We start from the raw sequence: 24044 nt of genomic DNA on the forward strand, positions 1-24044 counted from the left end.
CAGGCATATTTACACAATTTAAATTTGGAAATTAATGACAGATTTACTCACATTTTTATTAATTTTAGAAGTTAATTTTAAATAGTCTCCAGAGTTATAATAAATGGAGAAAATGTTCACTACATCATATTGTAAAAATGTCAAGAGAGTAAAGAAAAAATTGCCCTTTATCTAGCAGTTATTCTCCAGTTATGTACTTTTGCTGCCCAATTTTTTCTGAGAGGGGAGTGATTTGCATAGTAACAACACTAAGTTATTCTAAGTTATTTTGCTCCTCCCTGCATAGATGCTTTAATATCAGAGTTTTCTCCTTCCCACATGCAGAATAACTCCTAAATACTAATTAATGTTAATTTAATATTAAATCTGGCTGGGGCGAGGGTGGAGAAAGGAGAGGAAACTTAGGTAGTAGTCTCTGGGTTTACTCATGGATGGATGAAGTCTGTGATCACATAGATTGGTTTGTGTACTAAAACATAGGCAAGCAAAATTCACACTATGTGTACATAATTGGCAAAAAATGGTTTTAGCCATTCTCCTTTAACTGGGAATGGAGTTACCATTGTTTATACCAGTCTGTATGATGCTGTGTTTTCAATTTACAGATAAATAATGCTCAGAGCAAACCAGGTATTGCCAAAGTGTGCTTCACAAAATCAAGATCCTCTCTTTTTCCCTTCACTCTCCTTTTGCCAAATCAGTGGGGGACAGATGGGCAAGAAACAGAGGGGAGACACAACCAGGACAGGTGACCCAAACCAGTAAAAGGGACACCCCATGCCATATAACTTGCTTAGGCATAAATGCCTGGGTAAAGGAAGGGAATGAGGTTGGGGTGTTTGTCTGGGGAGGTGTTTCCAGTTTGAAGAGTGGCTGGGTATCAGTTACTGCCTTTACATCACTTGTTTTTCTGTTCTTTCTTCCATGTATTAAAAGAGTCTCTATTTTGACTCAAGAGTTTTCTTGCTTTCATTTTTCCTATCCTCTTCCCTGTCCTGGGGGAACAGGGGGTAAAGCAGGTGGCTGTTGGGTGCTCAGCTGCTGACTGGGGTCAAGCCACCACACCCCTACATCTTATTCTGCAAGCACACAGATATTACTCAAATCCTTATTCTCTCCAAATTTAACACTAGGCATAGGATTCACAAGTCCATACAGCCAATTTAGCTTAGAGGGCACTGTAGTAACCACAAAGCCTGTGGTTTATGACTGTCTTAAAAAGCTTGGCAAGGATGTGTTGCATATATACTACACAGAATAAGGAAAAGAAAAAAAAAAAAGGAAAAAAAAAAAAAAAGAAAAGAAAAAAAAAAGTAAGAAAATCCTTTAGAACAAGAAGAAAGAATAGTATCCAAAAGACCACCTCCCCCTTCATTTTTTCTTTTGTCCTTTTTATTTTTCCTCTTTTAATTTGGTTTAAAGTTCTAAGCACACCTGCAATACTCAGAGCAGCACGTTATCTTCACATAATAATTTCTTTTTTGGTGATACAATATTTTATATAAAGGAACATTCTTTTAATCAGTCAGGAGTCCACTGGGCAAGAACATGAATATTTACAATTGCTCCTTGAGGAATGTCACAATATTGTTTTATACCTCCTGAGAAAATCTGTGTCACCATTAATAATATCTTAGATAATAATTTCATCCAACTTTTCAGTTATATAATTCAGGAGGGTATTTTCAAGTTAACCTACCAAGATAGTCTTAAATTATTTTCATCGCATCATCTGTAGAGGTAGGACTCTCAATGTAAGACACACAGAGTTTTTGGTTTTGGGGTTGTTCTTTTCTTCTCTCTTTTAAAAACCAAACACTCCAGCATTCACAAGGGTTTCAAACAACATCATGTCTTAACACCTGGGTTGAATTTGCATGCTGCCTCTGTTGATGACATGCAGCATCTCTTTACAGATGGCAAAAATTTGAACCCTCTGAGACACAGCCAGGAGAGAATTAGTAAGCTTTAGTACATCACTGTCAGATTTCTTGTCAATTCTCTTAGTATAGTACATAAAGCAGACAGCACAGATTCCAAGACAACTTACAAGTATATGGCCACCAACTGCAAGTCAGCTCTGATAAGCACCAATTTAATTAAAATAAAAATAAATTCAAAAAGTTCTCTCTATTCCAACAGAAATTTAACTTTCCAGATCTTCCTTTTGTTGAAAGATTATTTTGCTATACACATTTCAGTAGCTCCATCACTAGAATAACAGTGTCATAATGTCAGCTTGAAGCATCAGCTTCTCAGTGCTATGTGCCAGGATATTTCACTATGTGACAATACTGCCAAGTGTGATTGTGAGACATATTAGAGCCTAGAAGATTAATAATTGCGGTAAGTGGAAAATAGCTTTTGAAAATCCCTGAAACAACACTGAAATTGATTTTCAAATTACAACTCTCATTATCTTTCTAAGGAGCTTTAAATATGGGAGTGAGAAGGTATGTAATAGTAAAGGAAAAAAACGAAATGGAATATTGGTTCTCTGCTTTCATTTGTCCTCTCCATATTGTTCAAATAATATCAAGGGAGATTAAATTTTCTCACATATCTGCAGCTTGGGTCTTGTCTGAAAGGAAGCAAACCCAAGGAAAAATAATTACCATTTCTCACCCCTCTTCCTGAACAATACAACCATACGCATTTTCCAAGAAGTTAGAATTAAGTAGAACATGCTGAGCTTTACCTAGCTCTTCACCAACTGCCTTAAACAGCACTGGTCTTGTATTTATGACAACACAATGGAGAGCCAAAATTGAAAGGATTGAAGGCTTCAATGGAGAAGTTGCATTGTAAAAATCAAAATTTCTATTGAACTTAAGGTAATTTTTGTACCAACAGCCCCTTCCTATCACTAGCAGAAGTACAAACAATAAAAACAAACAAAACAAATCAAAAAAACCCTAAAAACTTAGACTCCCTACATCCCCTCTGACCCCCCAGTTACATAACTTACAACAGAACTATTTCAGCTAGAGAGAGAAGATTTAATCTGGACTATACTATCAACAGACAAATCCTGACAGACCACTATGTAGAAATTAAAGTCCTAGATAGACAAGCCACAGCTTTCCATTATTGCAGACAGAAAATAGTAATATTAAGATCATAAAATTTACCATCCCCATTTCAAGAGAAAAGTTGTGTTTGATTCTTTAGCTTTTTATACAAGAATATCCTGTGTATGTCTTCAGAACTCTCACAATCCAAAAAGGTCATGGGAGAGTAACAGATACATAACCCAGTGATCTGCTAAAAAAAGATTATTTTCATACTTCTTCATCCCATTGTTTTTGCTTTTACTTTTCCTGTAAACTACTAAAGAAAACTTTTTTTTTTTTTTTTTTCCCCTCTTCTGTCCAGAACCTCTTTTTGATGTCATTTTCCTTCCCTCCTCACTCTAGCACCCTGAAGCAGAAACAGCTGCAGTGAAGTGCTCATTTGTATGGCAGTCACCTGGCCTAAGTTCAAGCACTTTAAAGAAGCAAGGAGGAAGATAATGAATGCCACCTGTTACCACTTCAAAATCCTGATTACAGGGCCAGGGGAGAAAAGAAAAAGTGCCCAAATGAAGTTAGAGGAAAGAGGTAAAGCTCTCTCTGATAGCCACCTGAAGGAAAAAGATTAAAAGACATAAATGGGGAAAGGAGACTGAAGAAGGGAAAGTTTCAACTGTAGAAGGACTGACCTCTCTTCATCAGCAAAATATTTTAGTTTCTGTATATTCCTAGGGTGCTGATTCCACTCCACAGCTGCTGCCTTGTTTTTTCAGTTCAATTCAGAACATACCATTCAAGAGATCATGTGCCAAGCTTATATCCTGAAAATTCACACTCTGGGCTCACTAATGTGCCCTTGGAGATTTGCCAGGTGACCTGTGTCCTACTGCCTCTGGCACTCTGTATTGAAAGCAATTGCTAAAGAACCTAAATGCCCATGGAGACATGGTGATTACAGAGATGGGAAAATCAACCTAAAGTAACCCCTTTATAAAATGACAGAGAAAGAGCATTAGAAAAATCTGATCCAATCATAATAGTAAGCTGAAAGCTAGGGATTGGTGGGTTAAAAGACTATGAGAAATAAAGCTTTCCTCTGCTCCCACAGCATACTGTATGGTCAGTGCTTCCTGATAGTCTCTTACTTTATCTCAGTCCCTTTAAGGACATGCTTAAAAAATTCATTGAGATGCAAAGTTCACATTATTTTGTGAACCTTTAAAAAAAAAAAAAACAACAACAATTACAAACCAAAACAAAAAGCCACCTGTTCATCTCTGAAAACATTATATAAGAGAATTGAAAATATCATCATCCATAAAGGAAGGGGATTGGTTTGAAAAATAAATAGCTTTAATGCTACCAAAAAAATCTACCCTCATTTTCAGACAGTCTAAACATTATGAAAAAAAACTTTGAGTAGCATGACTCTTTCAGTGTTGAAGAGATTTTTTTGTGTTTGGGGTTTTCTGTTGCATTTTGGAAGTTTTTGGTTTTTTTCTTGGTTTGTTTTTTGTAGAAGTCTAGGAATAGAGCTAAAACCGGGGGAAAGTACACAAACCAGGCACCAGGTCCACTGTATGAGTTAAATATCATACCTGATTTTCAAACTATAGCTATCTTTTCTTATGACTAACTCTGCTTCCATTCCTGTCAATGCAGAGGAATAAAGTCGGAGGATGAAAGGAAAAAAGGGGAGAGCATCTGGACAAAACTATGGAGAACAAGGAAATAGACAAGAAAGAAGCAGAACAGGAGAACTAGAGAGATAGGTACTCCTGGAAAAACAAAAAAAAAAAAAAAAACAAACTGGAAAAATTAATCAGGGAAAACAGAGGAGTTAAATTCAGAAGTGTTTTGTCACCAGAGTGTTAATCATTCTACGAAAGTAAATCACAAAACATTTATAAAGCATAGGATGTGTGAGACACCAGGTTCCTCTGAGAATTCATTTAAATCACTCTTGGGACAACTTCTCTTCCGTGTATATTCAAACTGTCTCCTTTAGGATATAAATCCAAGACCCTCTGACACCCAAAACGTCTCTAAGGTACCTGTATCTCAGAGTGATTGAATTGGGCTCCTTAGAGAAGGTTTTTTATTATTATAGTATACATTTAGGAGCTCCTGAGCACTGAATGTCCTACTGTACCTATTTAATTGATTCCATCTGGAATCTTGAAGGATAATTCAGTGTTCCCACACACTGAACATGAAATGCAAAGTCAACAAAAATTAAACATCATTGGTTCATCTTAAAAATTACTGCATCAGGGCTTTGGAGGAAATGAGGAAATGAAACTTTTGCAGAGAACTTAGTGATTGAAGTCCAGAAGATGACTGGAGCATCTTGGAGACTTGCCTCTGGGAATCTGACTGAAGATTTGCCATTTCCCAGATAACTGCAGTAACTACTGGGCAAGAGACAAGACTTCAGTGGAGTAATTCTTCACTTCTATTGAAAATAGGCTCACTGTGCAGAAAGCGATGCAAGATTTATGGCAGCAGACAGAAGAAGAGTAAAGCAGGCTTAAGTTTTACAGCCCTGAATTACAAAAGATGAATAAAGTGCATAAATTCCAGTAAGCAGGAAATGAATGTTCTTCTGGCGAACTTTGCACTGAACTGAACACAGCAGTGCACAAAGTCTGACATAGGACACAGAGATTTGTCTAGACAATCCCAGTGTGGTTTACTGGCAACTGCACTCCCCAGCCAGGGGCTGATCCTGAATTAAGTTCCTCTGTTCAGACTTCTGAAGCTATTCCCACAGAGAAGGACAAAAAGAATTTCTGATTACTGATTTCAGACACCAGATATTACATGGTCCTGCAGAGCATGCAATCTGAATACCTGAGTATCAGATACCCAATCAGGAAACAGGCAGTCTGATGTTGTGTCTAGGTGAAAAGTTGTTGTAGAAAGATGACTGGGGGTAAAATCAGAGGAAACTGAGAAGTTATATTCACATCCTAGGAGAGGTTATAATGGTATGGATGTTTTAGGGAAAAATACACCCGCGGGTCCCTGGATCTAATGCGGTTGGTGTGCTTGAAACCTCTTTCAGGATGATTCCCCACACAGTGGGATTGTTTTTCAGTTTGTTTCCCATCGCCCTCGGATTTGAGAGCCCTGCTCACCATCTTGCCTTTGTTGCCAGCTGCCACATGGAGCAGCGTGTGGAAACAGTCACCATCTTGTCTTTGTCTGCGGAAGCCACACGTACATGACCTGCAGGGAGCGTCTGTCATCTCCTTCTTGTTCCAGCTGCCATGTGGAACCAAGTCAAGGGGGGTTTTTTTGTGAAAAAAACACCCTCTCTTTCTGTATACTTCTGTGATTGTTATTGCTGTTGTTGCTGTGCATTTCGTATTCCATTGCTGTTAGCTTTCAGTAAATTGCAATCCCAACCCAAAGTCCATTTTTGTTCCTCCCTTGCCAGAGGGGCAGAGGAGTTTTTGGAGTTTACTTTCTGGATGGTGTTTAAACCACTACACAGTTAAAAAGTTCAACTCCACAATAATTTGAGTAGTCAGCAACCTTGCAGGACGTCCCCTTCAAGAGAAAAGTATAGTAGCAGAAGAGAGGTTGGGAGGTTTATTACATTGGAAAAAGCAATCCTGCTTTAGAAGCAGCAATGGCAATAAATGGGTCTTTCAGAGAAATTGACTTGCACATCTTCCTTAAGCCACATACACAGAATCCCTATACAGCTCTGAATCTCTAGAGGTAGAGTTTCATCCAGCATAGACTAGAAGAAAATTTCTGAGAGAGGCTAAAAACTCAAATCAGCTGGTGGAATAACATGAAAGGTTTCAAAAACAAAGGCTACTTTCTCCAGATGTGTTCTTGCGAGGTAAATCCATACTTTCGATTCAGCAGCTATGAGAGGCTTTAACAAACACCACATTTTCCCCCTCTAAGCACCCACAGGAAAACCTCCTTCTCCCTCTGGGACAACCTCAAAGGCTTAATTTTGGATCTACCCCTTGCTTTTCTCAAAACTCTCCAAGCCTGTACTCTTTGAGCCTATCTTCTTGGCATGCACACTGAAACTCCAGAAAAGGATCTGAGCTGTTTATATTTGGTTGTGCTGTGAAAAGCTCTCCCTCCATGAGAGGATTTAGTACGACACAAAATGCAGCACCCGGGTCAAAGCAAACGGTCGGTCATTTAAAAGAATGCGAGGAAGCATCTGAACCTCCCACATAACAGACAGACCGTCCTCAAGCCCTGTTGCAGCCGTCTGTCACAAGCTTACTGAAACAGAGAAAAGCAACGTCTCCTACCTGTGGCTGTGGAGGAGTGCATTGAAAGCCAATCCATCAGACCAGCTAGTGGTGAAATTGGTAACGTTGACCTGTGGGTAATTGCGAGTCGATTGACGGACCCAGCTCAGCAGAATCATCTCGCTGTTTGTCTGCTGCAGTCCAGCCATGATGTTTTTCATTACATCTTTGACCTGCAATAAAAGACAGAATTTGATCAATGATTGAACTTATTAAAAGCTGACTATTTCTTTTCTTGAAATGAAAAACTTTCAGTTAAATAAATTTCAACCTTAAAGAAAAACTCCTAAGTAATTAAAGAACATACTTGCTTTTACAATGTAATGACAGCAATCAGTTCTGAATGCTTAAAGACAACAGCTACTGACATGCACTGAATGCACTCATCCCTGTGCCACAGGAGAAGCAGGGACAGAGAAAGCACCTTTGTTACCGTCACTTGTGATAACAGAGCTCTTTCGAACTATTTCTCCTTGTGGTTTTCTTTGATCTGGAAATACATCCTTAGTTAATATGATACATTACAACAAAAGTTGATAAAATTATGAATAGCATTCTTCTCTCTTTGACAGAGTTGAAATAGTACCGAGGCAAAATAAATTTCCTCAGTGCACAGCAGATAATGTTTTTGACTTAAGGGTGCAAACTACATTTGCATACATCCACTTGGACAAAAAGTCAATTTCATTGCGTGCATTAGAAGAGTACTGCATATGTTTCAATTTTATTATTTTAATGAAGTTAATATTCCTTTTTCACTAGAGAGAGTTTACCAACCTACAATTATTATTTTACAAAAAGCCTAAAGGCTTTTATAAATATTATCCTAGAGTTTGACATAATGCAGTAGATTTTTTATTTCCTATCCATTTCTTTACTACTAAAAGAGCACATAAAACTTCTATTAAGAATTATTTTCCTGTGAAGTACCCCCTTTTAAATCATTGCTTTCTCCATATATCTTTTAGAATAGCAGCTCTTTTAAAATACTCCCTAAGACATACTTTAACTATAAAGTTGCTTATTTCTGCTTATTCACTTAGGGAATATTGCATTTCATTATCATTTCCCCCCTGAATTGTTCTGTTGCCACTATCATTCAGTGAAAGAATAACATTCAGGGCAGAATCTACTTTATGATAAAGAGTGGATTACTTTGAAACTGTAAAAAAAAAAAAAAGAGATAATATGCAGAAGCTGTATTCTGAAAGAACAGTCAACAACAATAACAACAATTAATTACCATGATATTGTAGAAAAAAACAGAGATAACCTTTTATTGTTGAGTACGGTAAGTTGCTCACTAGTTCCACAGTAATTATTTCAATCATTTGATTTTGTGAAGATATGAATTACTGAAATAACATCTTGGGTTTGTATCTCAAATGCTTAATTGTCCAAAGAGTATCAGTGCTCTTAATCTTCCTTTTGAGACTTAGGTGTAAACTTTATATGTTATTAGTTTCTAAGATGGAAGGAGAAATTTATCCTCTCTAAATTTCATTGGGTATGTTCCTGATTTAGTCTTAGATTGTAATTTGCACCAATGAAAATTAATATAAATTCTGTCAGATAAGAAGTTTTTACAGTTATCTCAATTTTTACATCAGGAGGCAAAAAATAAAGTGTAAGAAAATTAGGAGATATTTATTTATTTATTTATTTATTTATTTATTCCCCCTTCAAATGAATGAGTGGGTGTTTTGAATTTCCTGACAATATTTTTAGTGTCTTTTTTTTTCAGAGATGCCAAAGTAGATTTACACAATGTAGCAAGAAGCTGAGATTTGGCCTCTCTATTCCCAGGCACCTTCATAACTATAAAAATACAGAACACTGGGGTTTTTTAAAATTCATCTGGATGTTTAAAAAAAAAAAAAAAAAAAAAAAAAAAAAAAGGAATTAGCATCTATTGCACCAAACTTAAACAATATGAAAGACCAGAAAATACTGAAGTTACAGTTAAGGAGACTTGTCCAAGCTAATATTTCATTGTTTGGTGTTAATTTGGTGGGGTTTTTTTTCATATGTTTATATTTACAAATGTAGATTTTTCTGAATATTCTAAGCAAACTAACATTTGAGCAATACAACACACATTTGCATTAAAGGATAGCTGAACAAATGCAGGAACTCCATATTTCGAAATAGAAGGGTTCTTAAAATAGAAATGATCATGCATTTGAGCTGATATTAAAGAGAAAGGAGTTACGTCTACGAACACAGATGATTAGACAAAATTAATAAAAAAAATTGGCCATCAGGAAGGCAATTATTCAGAAGAATCCAGGTGTTGAATCCAAACCCAGCATTTATTTTTACTTCTCAGTAAGTGAATACAGAACAGTTTCAATCTCACCTTTTTGAGTCAAATATGCTTACAATAGAGAAAGTTTTGCTCTCTTTTCCCAGCATGTCTTTGCAACAGTGAAGGCTGTTAAATTAATGATTTTTTGTTGCCTCCTGGGGAAAGTCAGATATTTAAAATAACAGGGTAAAAGGGTCTGATCTCATCCCGAATGCTAAGGCCACTTCCTCTTCAGGGAGAATTGGTGGATAACTCCACTTCTACAACTGGAGCGCCCTTGTCCACCTGAGTGTCCACAGGGCCATTGCCACCCCAGCCCACCCGGCACCTTGGCAGCACCATGCCACACCTCTGCAGGCACAGCACCACACTGTCTGCAGGATGGCAGTGCCTGAGCACCAGGGTGCTGGCTGACACTTTGGTGAAAAGGAAGCTTTTCGAAGGCTTTTCAGTTAAGATGTACTGCTGGAAAAGCGGCACACAGAGATGTGCTCATGTCAGCTGGAAGAGCTTTCAGACAGACAAACTCCCACAGCATCCAGGCTCAAATACTGCAGCTATTTCAAAGTGCCACTGCCTTGTGCTGTCAGGTGATGAGTTGACCTCTGCTACTCATTTCTTTGTAACCTCTCTTTTCTAACTCACGGTATCCTGGCAGGACACAAAGCTTTCAGGTGTAGGAAACTCTGACTTCAGGAGAACAGATACACTTGCTCTTCCTGGGGAACGGACATACGCTGTGGCAATAAGAAAAGATTAAATTTTGATAGAAGAGGGGGAAAGGACAATACAGACATCACCAAGTTGGCTTCTGAAATGGCAGGCTGCCAAAAGGAAAGCTGTGGACAGAGCGAGAGCGCTGCTGTTCTTGTCACCTCATGAAGACAGTGGCCAAAGGCAGCACAGCCAGCCCTGGCTCACAGCAGCAATGGACCTCTGATCTTCCCACTGTAAGGCAACGTCCTGGAATCTGGGCATGCGTTGCTCTGTGTGCAAGATGACAAGGAACACAGCAGGATCTCAGGCTCACACTACATCTCTTTCACCTAAAACCAGCGCTCAGGCATGTAGCATTTTTAAGACTGGCACTTAGCTTCAGTACGCCAGGCCCAAGAAAAGAGGGAGGGAAGAGATAATCTAAAAAGAAAGCTATTCTCAAAGCAAGAACTTTTCATTTTTCTTAATAAAATAGGAACCTTAAATCTCCCTGACAGAATTATTTTGCATTTTTTACTTGCTAGATCTCAGGTATTCTGACTGCATCGATTACATTTTTATAGCTAGAATCATGAAACTCTTTCCAAGTACATTTGACAGAACACTTTAAAGGACATTTTTGCAGATATTCAGACACCTATCAAAGTAAAAGATATTCTTTGTTCATTGATTCCAGGTGGATTGACAGAAGCATTTAATTTCCATAATCAAAAATAGAAATTAAGTAAAATGGCAATTCATATTAAAATACTAATGTGCACAATTACCCTGATGTTTTTAATATGTCTCCAAATGAGAGACAAAAAGGCTGTTGAAATGCTCCCCTCTGAAATATTTTCCTTATGTATAGATCTCTTTTTTAATGATTTTTCCTAGAGGAAGTAAAGATTTAGGCCAAATATTTTTGCTAGGGGTTTTCTTTCATGCTTTACATGAAAATAAGTTCACTCCTAAAAACACAACAGAAAAATTTACACACTGCTATATAGAATGTTTTTTTCACTCTTAAGAGAGTTTGTCAAATATAACAGTTCAGAAATTAATAGCTTTCCTCTGTTTTTACTTGAATGTTAATGCAGCAGTGAGGCTGGGAACACAGCTGTGAGAAAGAGGGCAGCAGCTTCAAGGAAATAGAGTCTGATGGATTCAGCACCATAAAGAGCTTTGGCAGCAGGTGCTCAACTCAGAACAATGGTTCAATTTCAGGAAAACCTTTAATAATAATGTGAAAAATAACCAGGCTAGATAAGAAAGAACACAATCACCACAGGGGATACAGAAAGCCATGCACTGCACAGAGATGAGAGTGCCAACAGTGCATCAAACCCTGTCTGCTGCAGTGCCTCTACCACCTCTACCACTGCCTCTCCTCTATGGGACTGCTGATACCCGTTTGGATTGGAACTGGCATTATTCATTCCATGCACTTTTCTACTACCATCCCTTTTTAAAACCTATTTTTACACAAAGAGATTAACATTTTTGTAAGAGACCATCATGTTGTCACATGTAAGTACAGTTGTGTCCTTATGTGGCCCTAGCTGCAGGATGTGAAACTGGAAAAGTTTCTTGCCTGTTCATCTACAACAACACAAGTGCTCACACAAACAATAATCTCTCTTTTTTTTTTTTTTTTGCTGTCTTTTGTTTTAGATGTATACAGATGAATTTCCTCTAGTGACTCTTCCCAGGATCTGCAAAAGCAGGATTGCACCAACAAACACAAACTACACAAGTACACACTACATCAAATAGCCTGTGTATTCCTATTTATTTGTCTCAAGGCCTTTCACAGGCTACAAATACAGTAGTCTTGGCATTTTACCAAGCTGAGACAAGTGGCAGGTAAGTTTGGTGGCCCCGACTCTATATGAAGAACTTATTGTGTTTCCAGCTGCTTCTTGCCAGGGACAATCTGTGACAGGAAAACCAACAGGCAGAAGAATTTTTAAAGAAATTTACAGCTGTGTTTCACCGTAAGTTCTGTCAGTACATAAGATCACACCTGCCTATACACAGGGCAGAACAATCACAAACATATTCTAGATCATGCAATTAACGTCAACATTTGAAAGAAAATCTGGAAAAGAACTGACTTTTTCCACAGAGTTGCAAATAAGCAAATTTACTATGAACTCTTCCAATACCTTAAGGGAAATAGGCAGGAAACAAATGGCTCTTGAGTGTTTTGGGTTTTTTTTAAGGAGAAAATCCAAAAGGTAAGTCTGCCATTTCTTTTTTTTTTTTTTTTTTTTAATTACTCATCATTAAGCAACAGCAACATGGTTATTATTTAATAATGGATTCTTGTTGCCAATCCGGATTTAGCTACTCTTTGGAAAAAAAAAACCACCTAAAATTATTTACAGAAATTTGAATAAAAAGAGAAGTCCAGATGGGGCAGGTCACTTTCGGTACTTCATGACTAGAACAAAATGAAACACAGTGATGCCAAATTGATTTTTGCCCTTTTGCTTTTATATATTTGCATATATTCATAGCTCTGTAGTCTATTATTATATAACTACATAGATTCATAGCTAGCTTTTCACCTATTCTGTTAGACAGAAAGACAGAATATACTCCTAAAGCCCCCAGTCCTAATCTGGGGATCAAGGTTAAATCCTCTGGGAACCAAGGTTAAAACAGCATCTTGAGACACTTCTCATAAACAAAGTATAGTTAGTATTTAAAGTGGGGGAGGTTCTGGAAAAGGCTGGAACCAAGGGGAGGAGTTACCTCACTACTTGTGCTTCTAATTGGGAATGCTTGTCAAGTATGCTAATTTGCTAAACTCATAAAACTGTATTCACCCTGTGTGCGGTCAGCATTTTTCCATGCTTTCCCCTGCGGCCTCCAGTTAAAGACCAGCTTTTGAATTACCTCCTATACTAACATTGCCTCAAAAATTATTACAAGATCTAGATCACTTCTAGATCTTTAAGTCACCCAAGTATAGACTAAACTTGGACTGAATCATTATGGCTATGCAGATAAAGAGTCACACTTAATCACTGATTTGTAAATATGATCCTTGGACTTTTCACCCATGGGTAGTTCAAGCTGAAGCTGTGGGTGTCATCACAGCTGCCATACAGTTACCACTGGGCTCAAGATGAAGCTTGAAATGAATCACTTTTGAACTGCAAACAGAAGCTTTTTTGGTTTTGACACGGCTGCTGTCAAAAAGCTCATCTGGCTACACCAGAACCTGTGTCTTCTGTGTGTCTGTAGAAGTACAAGCTAAGAAAAAGGGTGAAAATGACTGAAAAGAAATTAGTAAGTACACAGCTAATACTAAAGCACACCTTTAACACTTTGCTTCTGGATAAAATATGAAAAAAACCCAGAATATTGATTTGAACATGATTAGTCATCTCAGTCCATAATTTATAAAAAATAAAACAGTGATTCAAGGATTACTGGTAAAAGTTGCATAGCTAGGTCTCATATTCCATCTGCTCTTAATAAGTAATTTTGAACTATTTTGTGCAATTAAACTAGGACTATTGAAACAGGAGACAAAGGAAGAAGTGAGTTAACTATCTGCAGCTTTTCTCTGTTGCTATCGTCCTGCAAAATTAGAATAAAAATGTTCCCTACTTGGATGAATGATACATATTTGATTTTTGATAAGTGTTTCAGTTTTGAAGTCTTTTAAGCTTTGTTTCCCACCATCTTTCCTTGTTATTCTATGAAAAACTTGTGGATTATTGCTTGGGGAACATAGTCAACACTAATGAACAAACTATTAGCTCAGATTCATACAAACATGGATTCAGAGCATCTAGATGATAGATCTTTTTGAATTTTGATTTTACTGTCATCTCAGAATTTTTTTAGTTAAGTGTCCTCATCTACCATGCTGGTTTTTATGAGATCCACATCACAAACACCACTTTCCCTCTAAAGAGAAAGGAAGCTAAATGAGCCACATCTGCTTCAATAAATAGGCAGTCCAGCAGCTTTTTAGTGTTCTAAAAATAATTCTTGCCAGGATGGGTCAGCAGCAAGAAAGCAACTGATGAGATGATTTCCTATAAAATAGAGAAGTCACTCTTTCTAAGATACTAAAAAGAAATCCACGTTGGCTTTGTCTATCCATTTTTGTTAGGATAACTCATATATATCATCTTGAAATATCTGATTTTGATATTACAGTCAAAATAGTTTCTGCTAATCCTGTAAAAATTATTTTGTCCTCTTAATATTCTTCATAATGTGTAACCAGATGGGCATAATATTAGCTGATTTAGCACATTGCAATATCTACGTTTACTTTGTAGGTTGTTGCTGGATAATAATGAGGAAAAGATCAATGAAATAAAGGTATTTCAAAGGAAGTAATGAGCAGTGCCACTCACCTGCCAGTGGAGGATTATATTCCAGATCAAACCAAGGGTCAGCTTATGATTTCCATCCACAATATCTGAGCTCCCTATATTTACCAAATCAACCTATTACAGAAACAAAAAATAATTGTTAAAATTGTAGAAGATTAATAACAAGCGTAAGAGGTGGGAAGGAGATGAAGGGATAGGCTAAGTTAAATCTCCCATTTAGTCTCTTTTGTTCCATAAACATACAACCCACATTTTATAAATATCACATTTAATGTTCTGGAAAAAAAACAGCAGTGATCTGGAGTTCCTATTATTCAAGTTACAGCATGTTGTGAAACATAAAATGAAAAGTAATAGTTATAATAACTCAGATATCTTTTATATTAAGCTTTTACAATTATAAATCACACAGAAAACTGTACCCTGCTTTATGCTACCTTACATAATATAATTTACTGAATATTAGCACACACATATCTAGATACTAAGAGAACCTAAAAACCCAAGACATTACATATTTAGATTAAAATAGAACTTAATTTTCCTTAATTAAATTTTATAATGGATAAATCTGGCATACAGATAAATCAGTGATTGTGACCTAAGCAAGTCTTTTCCACAACAGTTCATCCACGAATGTTGTTTTCCATAATTTTATCATGCATTTGCAATGCCAAAATGCATCATTATTTACCACCAAGGAATTTTTCTTCCTCCACATGGGAAATGATCCTTCACCTTCCTGCCACTTTTTATACTATCTGAATAAGGAAGCCAATTCAGGGTTATAAAGACGATAAACTGGACATTTGGATAGAATTATGACTCTAAAATCAGCATCCTTGCTGTTTCATAGATGCAATTTTTCATGGTCAGAAATGATGAGTTTTATGGCAAAGTACCCCATTCCTTCACAAACTACATTCCGCAGTCTCTGGTACACTTCTGAAGTTATTTGAAGTTACATCTGCAAATTGACCAAAGTTTTGCACCCTGAAAATGAGCGGCTTTAATTTTTTTTTCCAATGCATCTATGCACAGGTCATTTTCACAAAATTATCAGGAACTCTAAAACTCTCAAAGAGCTCTTTTCTTTAAGAATTCCACATTTTGTACTAAAAGCACATGAGACTGGCTATTTATTCTAACCATCAATGTCTTGGAACTTAGACTTTACATGCTAAATTTAAAGTGGAGTCCCTTGCAGCAAGTAACACCCTGCAATGTTTATTAGGGCAGTGCCTGCATATCCTACAGACCAAATCCATTTTTGGAAGTGGAAGCCTGAACACAAAGAGCCCATATCTCTTTTACTGAAGCAGAGGAACATTGCCCAGTTTGCCACAGGGAGATCTAAACCTAAACTGGGGAAAATCCCCCATGCTCCCCTCTTCAACATTATCACTTCTCTGGGAACAAAAAAAAACCCTGTAGAATGGATTGACTGGAAGCAGCAGCATTTTTCACCACCCAGATGACTACAGAACCTCAGAGCAGGGATGGAACATATCAGCAGAAAACTTTAGACTACTCCCAGGCTTTAATTCACTTTAGAATCATTGATTTTCCATTCCTGAAGTCCCAGAAAAGCCATTCATCAAATTTTTGAAGCTTAAGGAAACTACTTCAGATACATCTGTTCATACTGACAAGATACAGTATATATATACTGTACCAATTTTTATATAGTTTACAAGGTTTTCTTACATGAATATGATGGCCACCGGATGACCACTTCACTTTCTAAAACAACGTTTTTTTCTTCTATCTTCTAAAATTGGAATTCGCTCTGGTTTTTTGTTTGTTTGTTTGTTTGTTGGTTGTTTGTTTTTTTTTTTCCCCCCAGATTTGAAAGGGATTATTATCGTGTTCTGGAAAATTAGTGAAAAGCACACTAGTGGATTCAGCTGATAGGCACTGAATACTTCAAAAAGCATTTTCTATGATTATTTGATAACAGTTATACAATCAAAACATCTTGAATAGTGTGAAATAATGTACTGATGATTTTTTTTTCTCAATAATGTCAAATGTTGCAGATTTTGAAAAACTGGAGGCTTTTTCTTCTATTTATTTACATCAAATTCCATTAAATAAAAAGAAAAATCAAGCTGTAGGTGTTTATGTCAATCTTATAAGGTCACTTTCATTTATGTACAAATCTTTAGGTGGATTACCTTAGATTTATAAAATCAATAACTTTATTCAGCCCTTGAACTCAAGCATTAGTGACCTCCCGCAGCTATCAAGAAATCCGATATAATATACAGCAGAGAATACATTATCTTTGTTTTGCCGCCTCTTACTGTGAAGTCTAAACAAGTGTTATAGGTTTTGGGGGTTTTTTTAAACTTATTCTTGAGGAGAGTTATGATAAAATTAGTTGGCCAGAAGAAATGTCTGCTAAAATTATGGGTCCATTAGAATGCCTGCATAAGGAAGATAAAATGAGAATATTTACTCAAGAATGATTCACAGGATACTGGCTTGAAAAATCAATCTTTACTAGGTAGAATTGAAAGTGATATTGATATGATTAGAGTTTTGAATAATGAGAAATAGATGCCTTTGAAACTTAACAACAACAACAACAAAGTATTGTAGGAAAAGCCTTGGGTTTTTCAGACTTCATAATTGTCAGAGATTGTGAATGAATATTTTGATAGACAGCATCTTGTAACCAGCTATGGATGACTTCACGTATTTAACTTTTAAAAATTTATTTGAAACACCATTCATTAGAATAAAATCATGCAGGTTGATCTGTCTTCAGACAGCAGCCATTATAGCTGCATTAGTCAAAATTTACTGGAAGAGGATTTTAAACTCCTTAAAACACATTCAACCCTGATGGTGCTTGACAAAAGTATCCAATTCACATTGATAAAGCTGCTTTGACTCCACTTTTACACTATAGACTAAGGTGTTTGATTAAACAGCTAAAATGAAATTTGTGTGCAGTCTACAGGCTGTTCTGAGCCTGGCTGGCTGAATACTTACATTATATCTCTGCAGAACGTGGATTGCTTTGTTGACATTGTTCAGAGCATGAACTCTTGTGGCCCCCTTTTCTTTTGCCTACAAAGAAAGTAAACCAAACTTGACTGCCCAAAATGAGAATGTAGAGTACACAATATGAAACTCAAATCTTATATTGCACCTGTAGTTTTCTATTTCATAACTTTATGAGAATAGAATATTAACATGCACTGGCTTATGCAGCTTCCCAGCACAAAATAAAGTCAATTTTGAAACAAACTGGATCCACAGTTAGAAGGTAATTTTCAGTGAAGGAATTACTGAAATGCCTATAAAATTAGATAATTCCATATTATTTTTATCATAATTAGTTGTCTTCTGCACGGTACAATTTAAGAACATTGTTATGGCAACTATACAGATAAGCATCAGTTTGTTTAATATTTATGTACAAGTATATTAGCTCTGGATTTTGATTCTCAATCTCCCAGCCTTCTTATGAGAAGATGCTGTGCTTACGATGTCCAACCAGAAACACAAGACAAGACATTAAAAAACGTGTGTGACTGTGTCACTTCAGAATTTCCAGGTTAATAAGAGCAAGCAGCTCCCTGTTTTCAGACAAGGACAATCAGACAAGATGGACCATATGTACGACATTAGAAAACCATTGTAATCGTACACATTAAATTCTGTTCCAGCTCAAATCCAGATATCTAAAGGAACCCTGCCTTAGTCTTGTTTCTCTGTGCCACACTCAGGGCATACATATTAGAATATTTTCATTTCAAGTATATGCCTCACAAAGTGTTTTTGTCTAATACAGCTCTCAGTCACAATGCTTCCTCAATTTCAAATGAAACTGAGACCTATTCAGACCCTTAAAAATAGTTTCCACAGGTCCCCATCAATGGCAGCAATTAGTGACTATCACCAACTACAATTATCACAACATTAAGACTTGGATATACAGTAAATGTGGTACAAAACACATACAAGTTTTTGGCCTGTAAGGCATTCCAGGAGCTCCAGAAGTCTTCGTCCATCTCGAAAATCATTAAAAAGGTCTTCAATGTAACGTCGTCCAAACTGAAATGAAGTAATTGTTCTGGTTAGTTCAAATGCCAAAAATAATAATTAAAAAAATACCAGAAAGCTGCAAAAAAGCCAGTGTCAGAATATATGTGGAATGCAGGACACAAAGTAAAAGAGGAAAATACATTTAAGCTCACAGGATTCTTCCACATACATCTGTCTTAAAGAAGGTTCTATTGTTTAAGAGACAATGATGCTTACTTTATTTCAAGTACATGTCATTATTTCAAACAAATAAGCCAGAACTAAATACTAATATATCTAGAAAACAAAGAAGACTTGGCAATTAAGGTGCAAATCAGTAAAAAAAAAAAAAAAAAAAAACCAAACCAAAACAAACAAACAAAAATTTTAAGAAAAAACCCAAGGAAAGAAACAAGGATAAAAACCCGAAAACACAGGAAGTGATATAAAGTTTAAATGCCTAGTAGGTGCTCCATGTGTCAGAAAAAAATTTGGAAGTACACATAGAGAGATGAGCCAGACTTACTGTAGTCAGGATCTTAGAAATAGACCTAGGTTAATTGGGCATGGAATTGTACTGGATTGTGACCTCCCTTCTCTAAGTGGCTGCCAGACAACTCACATTCTGTACTTAGCATCAGCAAAAGATGAAAGGAATTACTTGCGATTTTCCTCCACATGACAATGTTAAAAAAAAAAAAAAAAAAAAAAATACTCTTTCTAAAATTCAAACCAAGTTTCTGATCTGATGCTTTCACTAAACCATGAAATATGAAAAATATAGACATAATTTGTTTACAGTCTGGTCACTGAGGAAGTTTTAGGCGCACCTATGAATTTTTAGATATCTTTGAATGCATGAGAGCTATTGAGAACCTCAGTAAAAAGAAGAGATTATTTTGTGCCATGCAAAATAGTTTTACATGTCCACAGTTTTTCTAATTTGTGAAGTTGGATGGATGCTTTGACTGATTTGAGACAAAGTGTCTGTATTTTCATTTTCTAGAATTGACAATGTGCTAACCTACATTGCACATCTCCCATTTTTACCACAAAGCAATGTCAAATTCGGAATCTGTATTATAGAGAAAACATTTGCTTTCCTGTCAGCAATGTTGTTCTGGTACTTACTGCAACCCTCATTAGAACTGGCTGGGAATTTTATGAAAAACATTATTTTGTTAGGAAGTACCAATTCCTTTGAAAGGTTACTTAAAACAGAGGACAGAATTAAGGACAGTATCCAGGGCTAAATTAATTTTTTCTCCTCAATACATACTTAAGGTTACAGCACTGACTTCAGTGCAATTAGCTGTTCTGCCATGACCTTGCTCTCTGACTGGTCTTCTGAAGCAAAAGCTCCTTTCAATCCCTTCATTTTTTGGTAAGGCCTTGTTTCTGTTTCATGGAACAAACAAATTCACAACACATTTTTTTTACAGCAGTGGGAATCCTTTCCTAGACAGCTTTCACACCAGGCACAACCAATTCCAACTAAGCTAATTTTTATTTAACACACATTCTGCCACTTTATTAAATATCTGAAAACCAGTCCTGAACAGATACACATATGATTTACTTGCAGTACTCAAGACCTTGAATTATCTATTTAAGTAGTAATATCCAGCAACTCTATTTCCTGTCTCACATTTTGTATGAGAAATGATTTTATAAAAATGTTTTACATTATGGGATGAAATAAATAATGTGCCATTATGTGATCAAGTCATGTACAGAATTCCTGAGGTTGTATGACAGCTTTAAAATTACAATGTTAAACTAAATCAGAGACCTTATTTTGTTCCCTAATCTTGCAGAACAAAAGTCATTTTTGCAGAGGGGAAACAGAAGATCTACGCACTTTAAGGGAGCTTTTTCACATTCTTTAGAAAGTTGGAGTGATCAATAGGCCCTTCTGCAACACTGTGAGAGAGTTGTGCCCATAATGCTACTGAATCTCTCCAGGAATATGAGCACAGTGACATTTTGACAATAGAATATAATTATATTGGTTTGTATCACACAGGAAAAATAGAATCAGCCTTCAGAACTGTCTATGTCTCTGTCTCTCCTTTTTCCAGCATTTAAGCTATTCATAATATTTATGTTGAAATCAATGCAGGCAGCCAAAAATTCTGCTTAAAAAGTAAGAAGTTGGTTTTTTGTTTTGTTTTATTTTTTCTTGGGGTTTTTTTTTGTTGTGTTTTGTTTGTTTGTTTTTGTTTTGTTTTGGTTTGTTTGTTTGTTTTTGGTGGTGGGGGGCAGGGGGATTAAGCTTTTAGAAAGAAAATAAAGACACAGCACAGTAGCATCCCCAGCAGGATATATTAATTACAAATGTGCTACAAGTAAACCTTAAACCAAAAGTTCCATTGATTTTTTCGGGTCTTGGAAGTATACCTTCCATTAATCACAACTAAAAATACACTAAGGCACCCTGCGTTAGTGCCACACGTAGCATTCTAAGCCTGAGGAATGCTGCTGTTTTTCTAGCAATGGGGTAATTATGTCTTCTTCTTCAAACAGATTGAATGTCTTCAGTGGATTGGCATTGCAGTAAGTGCTGAGATACAAAGGGCTCAAAGCTGAATCAGGTAAATTTATCATGTCATTGGAAAGTGTCTGTTAACTCTAGTGAAAAACCAAGCATGGCTAGTCAATAGCTTTGCCAAACAAATACCATTTGTTATACATTCTTGCTGAAAATTAGATTTTTAAAAAGCTTTTTCAGGTTGTGACCTAAAACCACTGCCCTTTATCTAAGAGGAATGAAAATGTTCAGAAGATTCTCCTCTACCATTTGTTATGCATGCTGATTTATTACTTACCCTATATTACAATTTTATCCAAAACCTATATTTAAAAAATGCCCAGAATAGCTTCAGTATGAATTGTTGGTTCTCACTCAATTGTCTTCCTTCAAAACCACAGTGATGGAAGAGATGGAAGAGAGAGTACAGGACAGAGGAAGGACTAAAGATACTGGATGTGTAGCACAAGGTCATTTTCAACAGAAGCAGAAATTCTTTTGTAGAAGTAGAACAAAATTTAAACCAAAGATAAGACTTTGTTAAAATCTGAATGACTAGAAAATACTAGGGACTTAAGTATATGGCAATTTTATATATAATTTTAATTTTCTGGTTTTGAGCGAAATAAAGGTTAAAACACAAACTTTCTTGGTTAACTGATAGAGCTGTTGGCTGCAACTGCTTATCTCTACACAGCACAAGGAGACCTGAAGGAAACTCAAGGCATCTGTTTAAAAGGAAAATTACCAAAAAACATGATACATACAGGAAGATAAGATTCCTGTTTTACTGTGGATTAAGTTAGCCCACCAGCTTAAATAATGACATGAAATTAATTCACAAATTACACTGGTATGGAAAAAAATCCCCAAAACTACCCTACATTACAGCATGGTCAACTACATAATGTGTAGTCTTAGAACTTGTGGTACTGTACAAATAATAAGCGAGGAAAATGTGGAATTTGCAGTAAAGTCTGCCCCCAGTTGTTGTCTGGGAGGGAAGCATACTCAGAGTATTCCATGTAGTAACTCAACTGCATGTACATATTCTAGCATGCTTTCAGTATTAAGAAGACTAAAATGATATCTCCAACGTGTTCCAAACTCAGACAGCAACTGAAACAATTTTATGCCAAAGAACATTACCTAAAAACCACAAAAGCTGGTGAGAAAGAAAAAATAAAAAGGAAAATCAGGAAATAGACTGAAATCAAGTGTTAAAAGATAACTGCAGTTGCAAATCTTTTGGCTTGAATGCATTTAGGCATCTCAAAACATCAAGCTTCTACTTATCTTATTGCTGTCTACTTTCATTGTCATTCCTGTGTTGTTTCCAAAGACTCTGTAATAGACCTCACTGTCTCCATGTAAATTTTACAAATAAATTTTATCAAACAACTAAATTATTTAATCAGATTATTCATCAAAGACATTATGGAGGAAGCCCATATTGTGGGAAGTATTACATGAAAAGTTGGTATTCTGTGAAAAACTCTCTATTCAGAGCTACATGCAAGTCAGTAATTATTAAAGAAATACAGAGAACATCATGAAACAATTGAAAAATAACTTGCCCAGAGAAGGGACAGAGACATCTGTTAATGAACATTGTCTCTCCAATGATTAAAGCTCAAAAAAAAATTGATTAGCATAAAAATGTTAGCATTTATATTTTAGAAGAAATTAGCACAGGCAAATTCTTCATTAAAGGAAGGTGGAGCAAAGAGAAGGGAAATAGGAAGGGAAGGGTTGGGAAAAGAGGGAAAAAGAAAGGAAGAGATGGTGATTAAGAAAAAAGTTTGAGGTTTAAGTGGGACCTTGGAGAGAGGACATGAGGAAGTGGGATTGAAAGCACACCTTGGCCCTGGGAATAGCAGGCAAAAACAATCACAAATGGGGGTTCTTTAAGGAAAGTTGTTGCTCCAACTCGAAGTGGACAGTTTCCCAGGCAGAGTGGAAGGGATGATTACATTACTGACTCTAGAAAGAAGTCCTAGTCCACTTCTATGAGAAAGAAGAGGGGAATCTTGTGGTCAAGATTAAAGGGCCCTGTCCTCAGTCAGATGGAGGAGAGGGATAACGAGGAATACTGGACTGTGTGGATTTGAGGGCCTGGCACCTCGGCCCCACACTGGGCACCAGAAAGATCTGTTCTGTTTTAAGCCCAGTTTGGAGCTAAGCCCCACACAGCTGCTCACTCACCTCAGCCACCCCCAGCCCAGGGGAATAGGGCTTGGCATCTGTTAGTGGGCAGTGAGCAACAGTATTGTGCATCACTCGTTTTTCTTGGGGTTTATCTGTATGGTTTTTGGTTTTTTTTTTCAAATCTGTAACATTTATTATTATCATCATCATCATCATTATTATTGTCAATTATTAAAATTTTATCTCAACCTACAAAGTTTTCCTTTTGATTCTCTTCCCTGTTGCACTGGGAGGAGCAGGGAGTGTGGAGTGAGCAAGCAGCTGCACGGTGCTTAGTTACCAGCTAGGCTTAAACCACAACAAGTCATAAATTTTCTCCCACAAACATGAAGGGTAGAAATGTACTTCTATTTCCTAAGATTCATAAGCACTCAAAATTTCAAGCAATGAGCCCATAATAACAGCCCCAGCAAAATACATGATAACAGAAGATTGAAACACAACTATTATTTGAAGTTTTTTAATAAGCATATATATTTTACTGCTTCCTAAAAATGTCATGTAATAGATACATTTTCACTTTTTTTTAAGAAAAATTACGAAGGGTAAAAGCTTGGCTGCAGAAGATATCTCTGACTTTTCATTTTCTTTTGCAGACAA

The 24044-nt window shown here is 36.4% G+C and overlaps 1 protein-coding gene across 6 annotated transcripts in view; it reads right to left on the reverse strand.

The window, feature by feature from the left end:
• Positions 1-24044, reverse strand: part of DMD (dystrophin) — a 1060860-nt gene that overhangs the window by 782822 nt on the left and 253994 nt on the right. For all 6 annotated transcript variants that reach the window (XM_040088691.2, XM_040088709.2, XM_040088718.2 and 3 more), the window contains exons 3-6: positions 18644-18736; positions 17669-17746; positions 14690-14782; positions 7301-7473 (exon numbers count right to left, since the gene is read on the reverse strand). In XM_040088691.2, coding sequence (XP_039944625.2) covers positions 7301-7473; positions 14690-14782; positions 17669-17746; positions 18644-18736 — 437 coding nt within the window. The remainder of the gene's footprint in view (positions 1-7300; positions 7474-14689; positions 14783-17668; positions 17747-18643; positions 18737-24044) is intronic.

Source organism: Hirundo rustica, chromosome 2 (genome assembly GCF_015227805.2).
Source record: "Hirundo rustica isolate bHirRus1 chromosome 2, bHirRus1.pri.v3, whole genome shotgun sequence".
Classification (NCBI taxonomy): domain Eukaryota; kingdom Metazoa; phylum Chordata; class Aves; order Passeriformes; family Hirundinidae; genus Hirundo; species Hirundo rustica.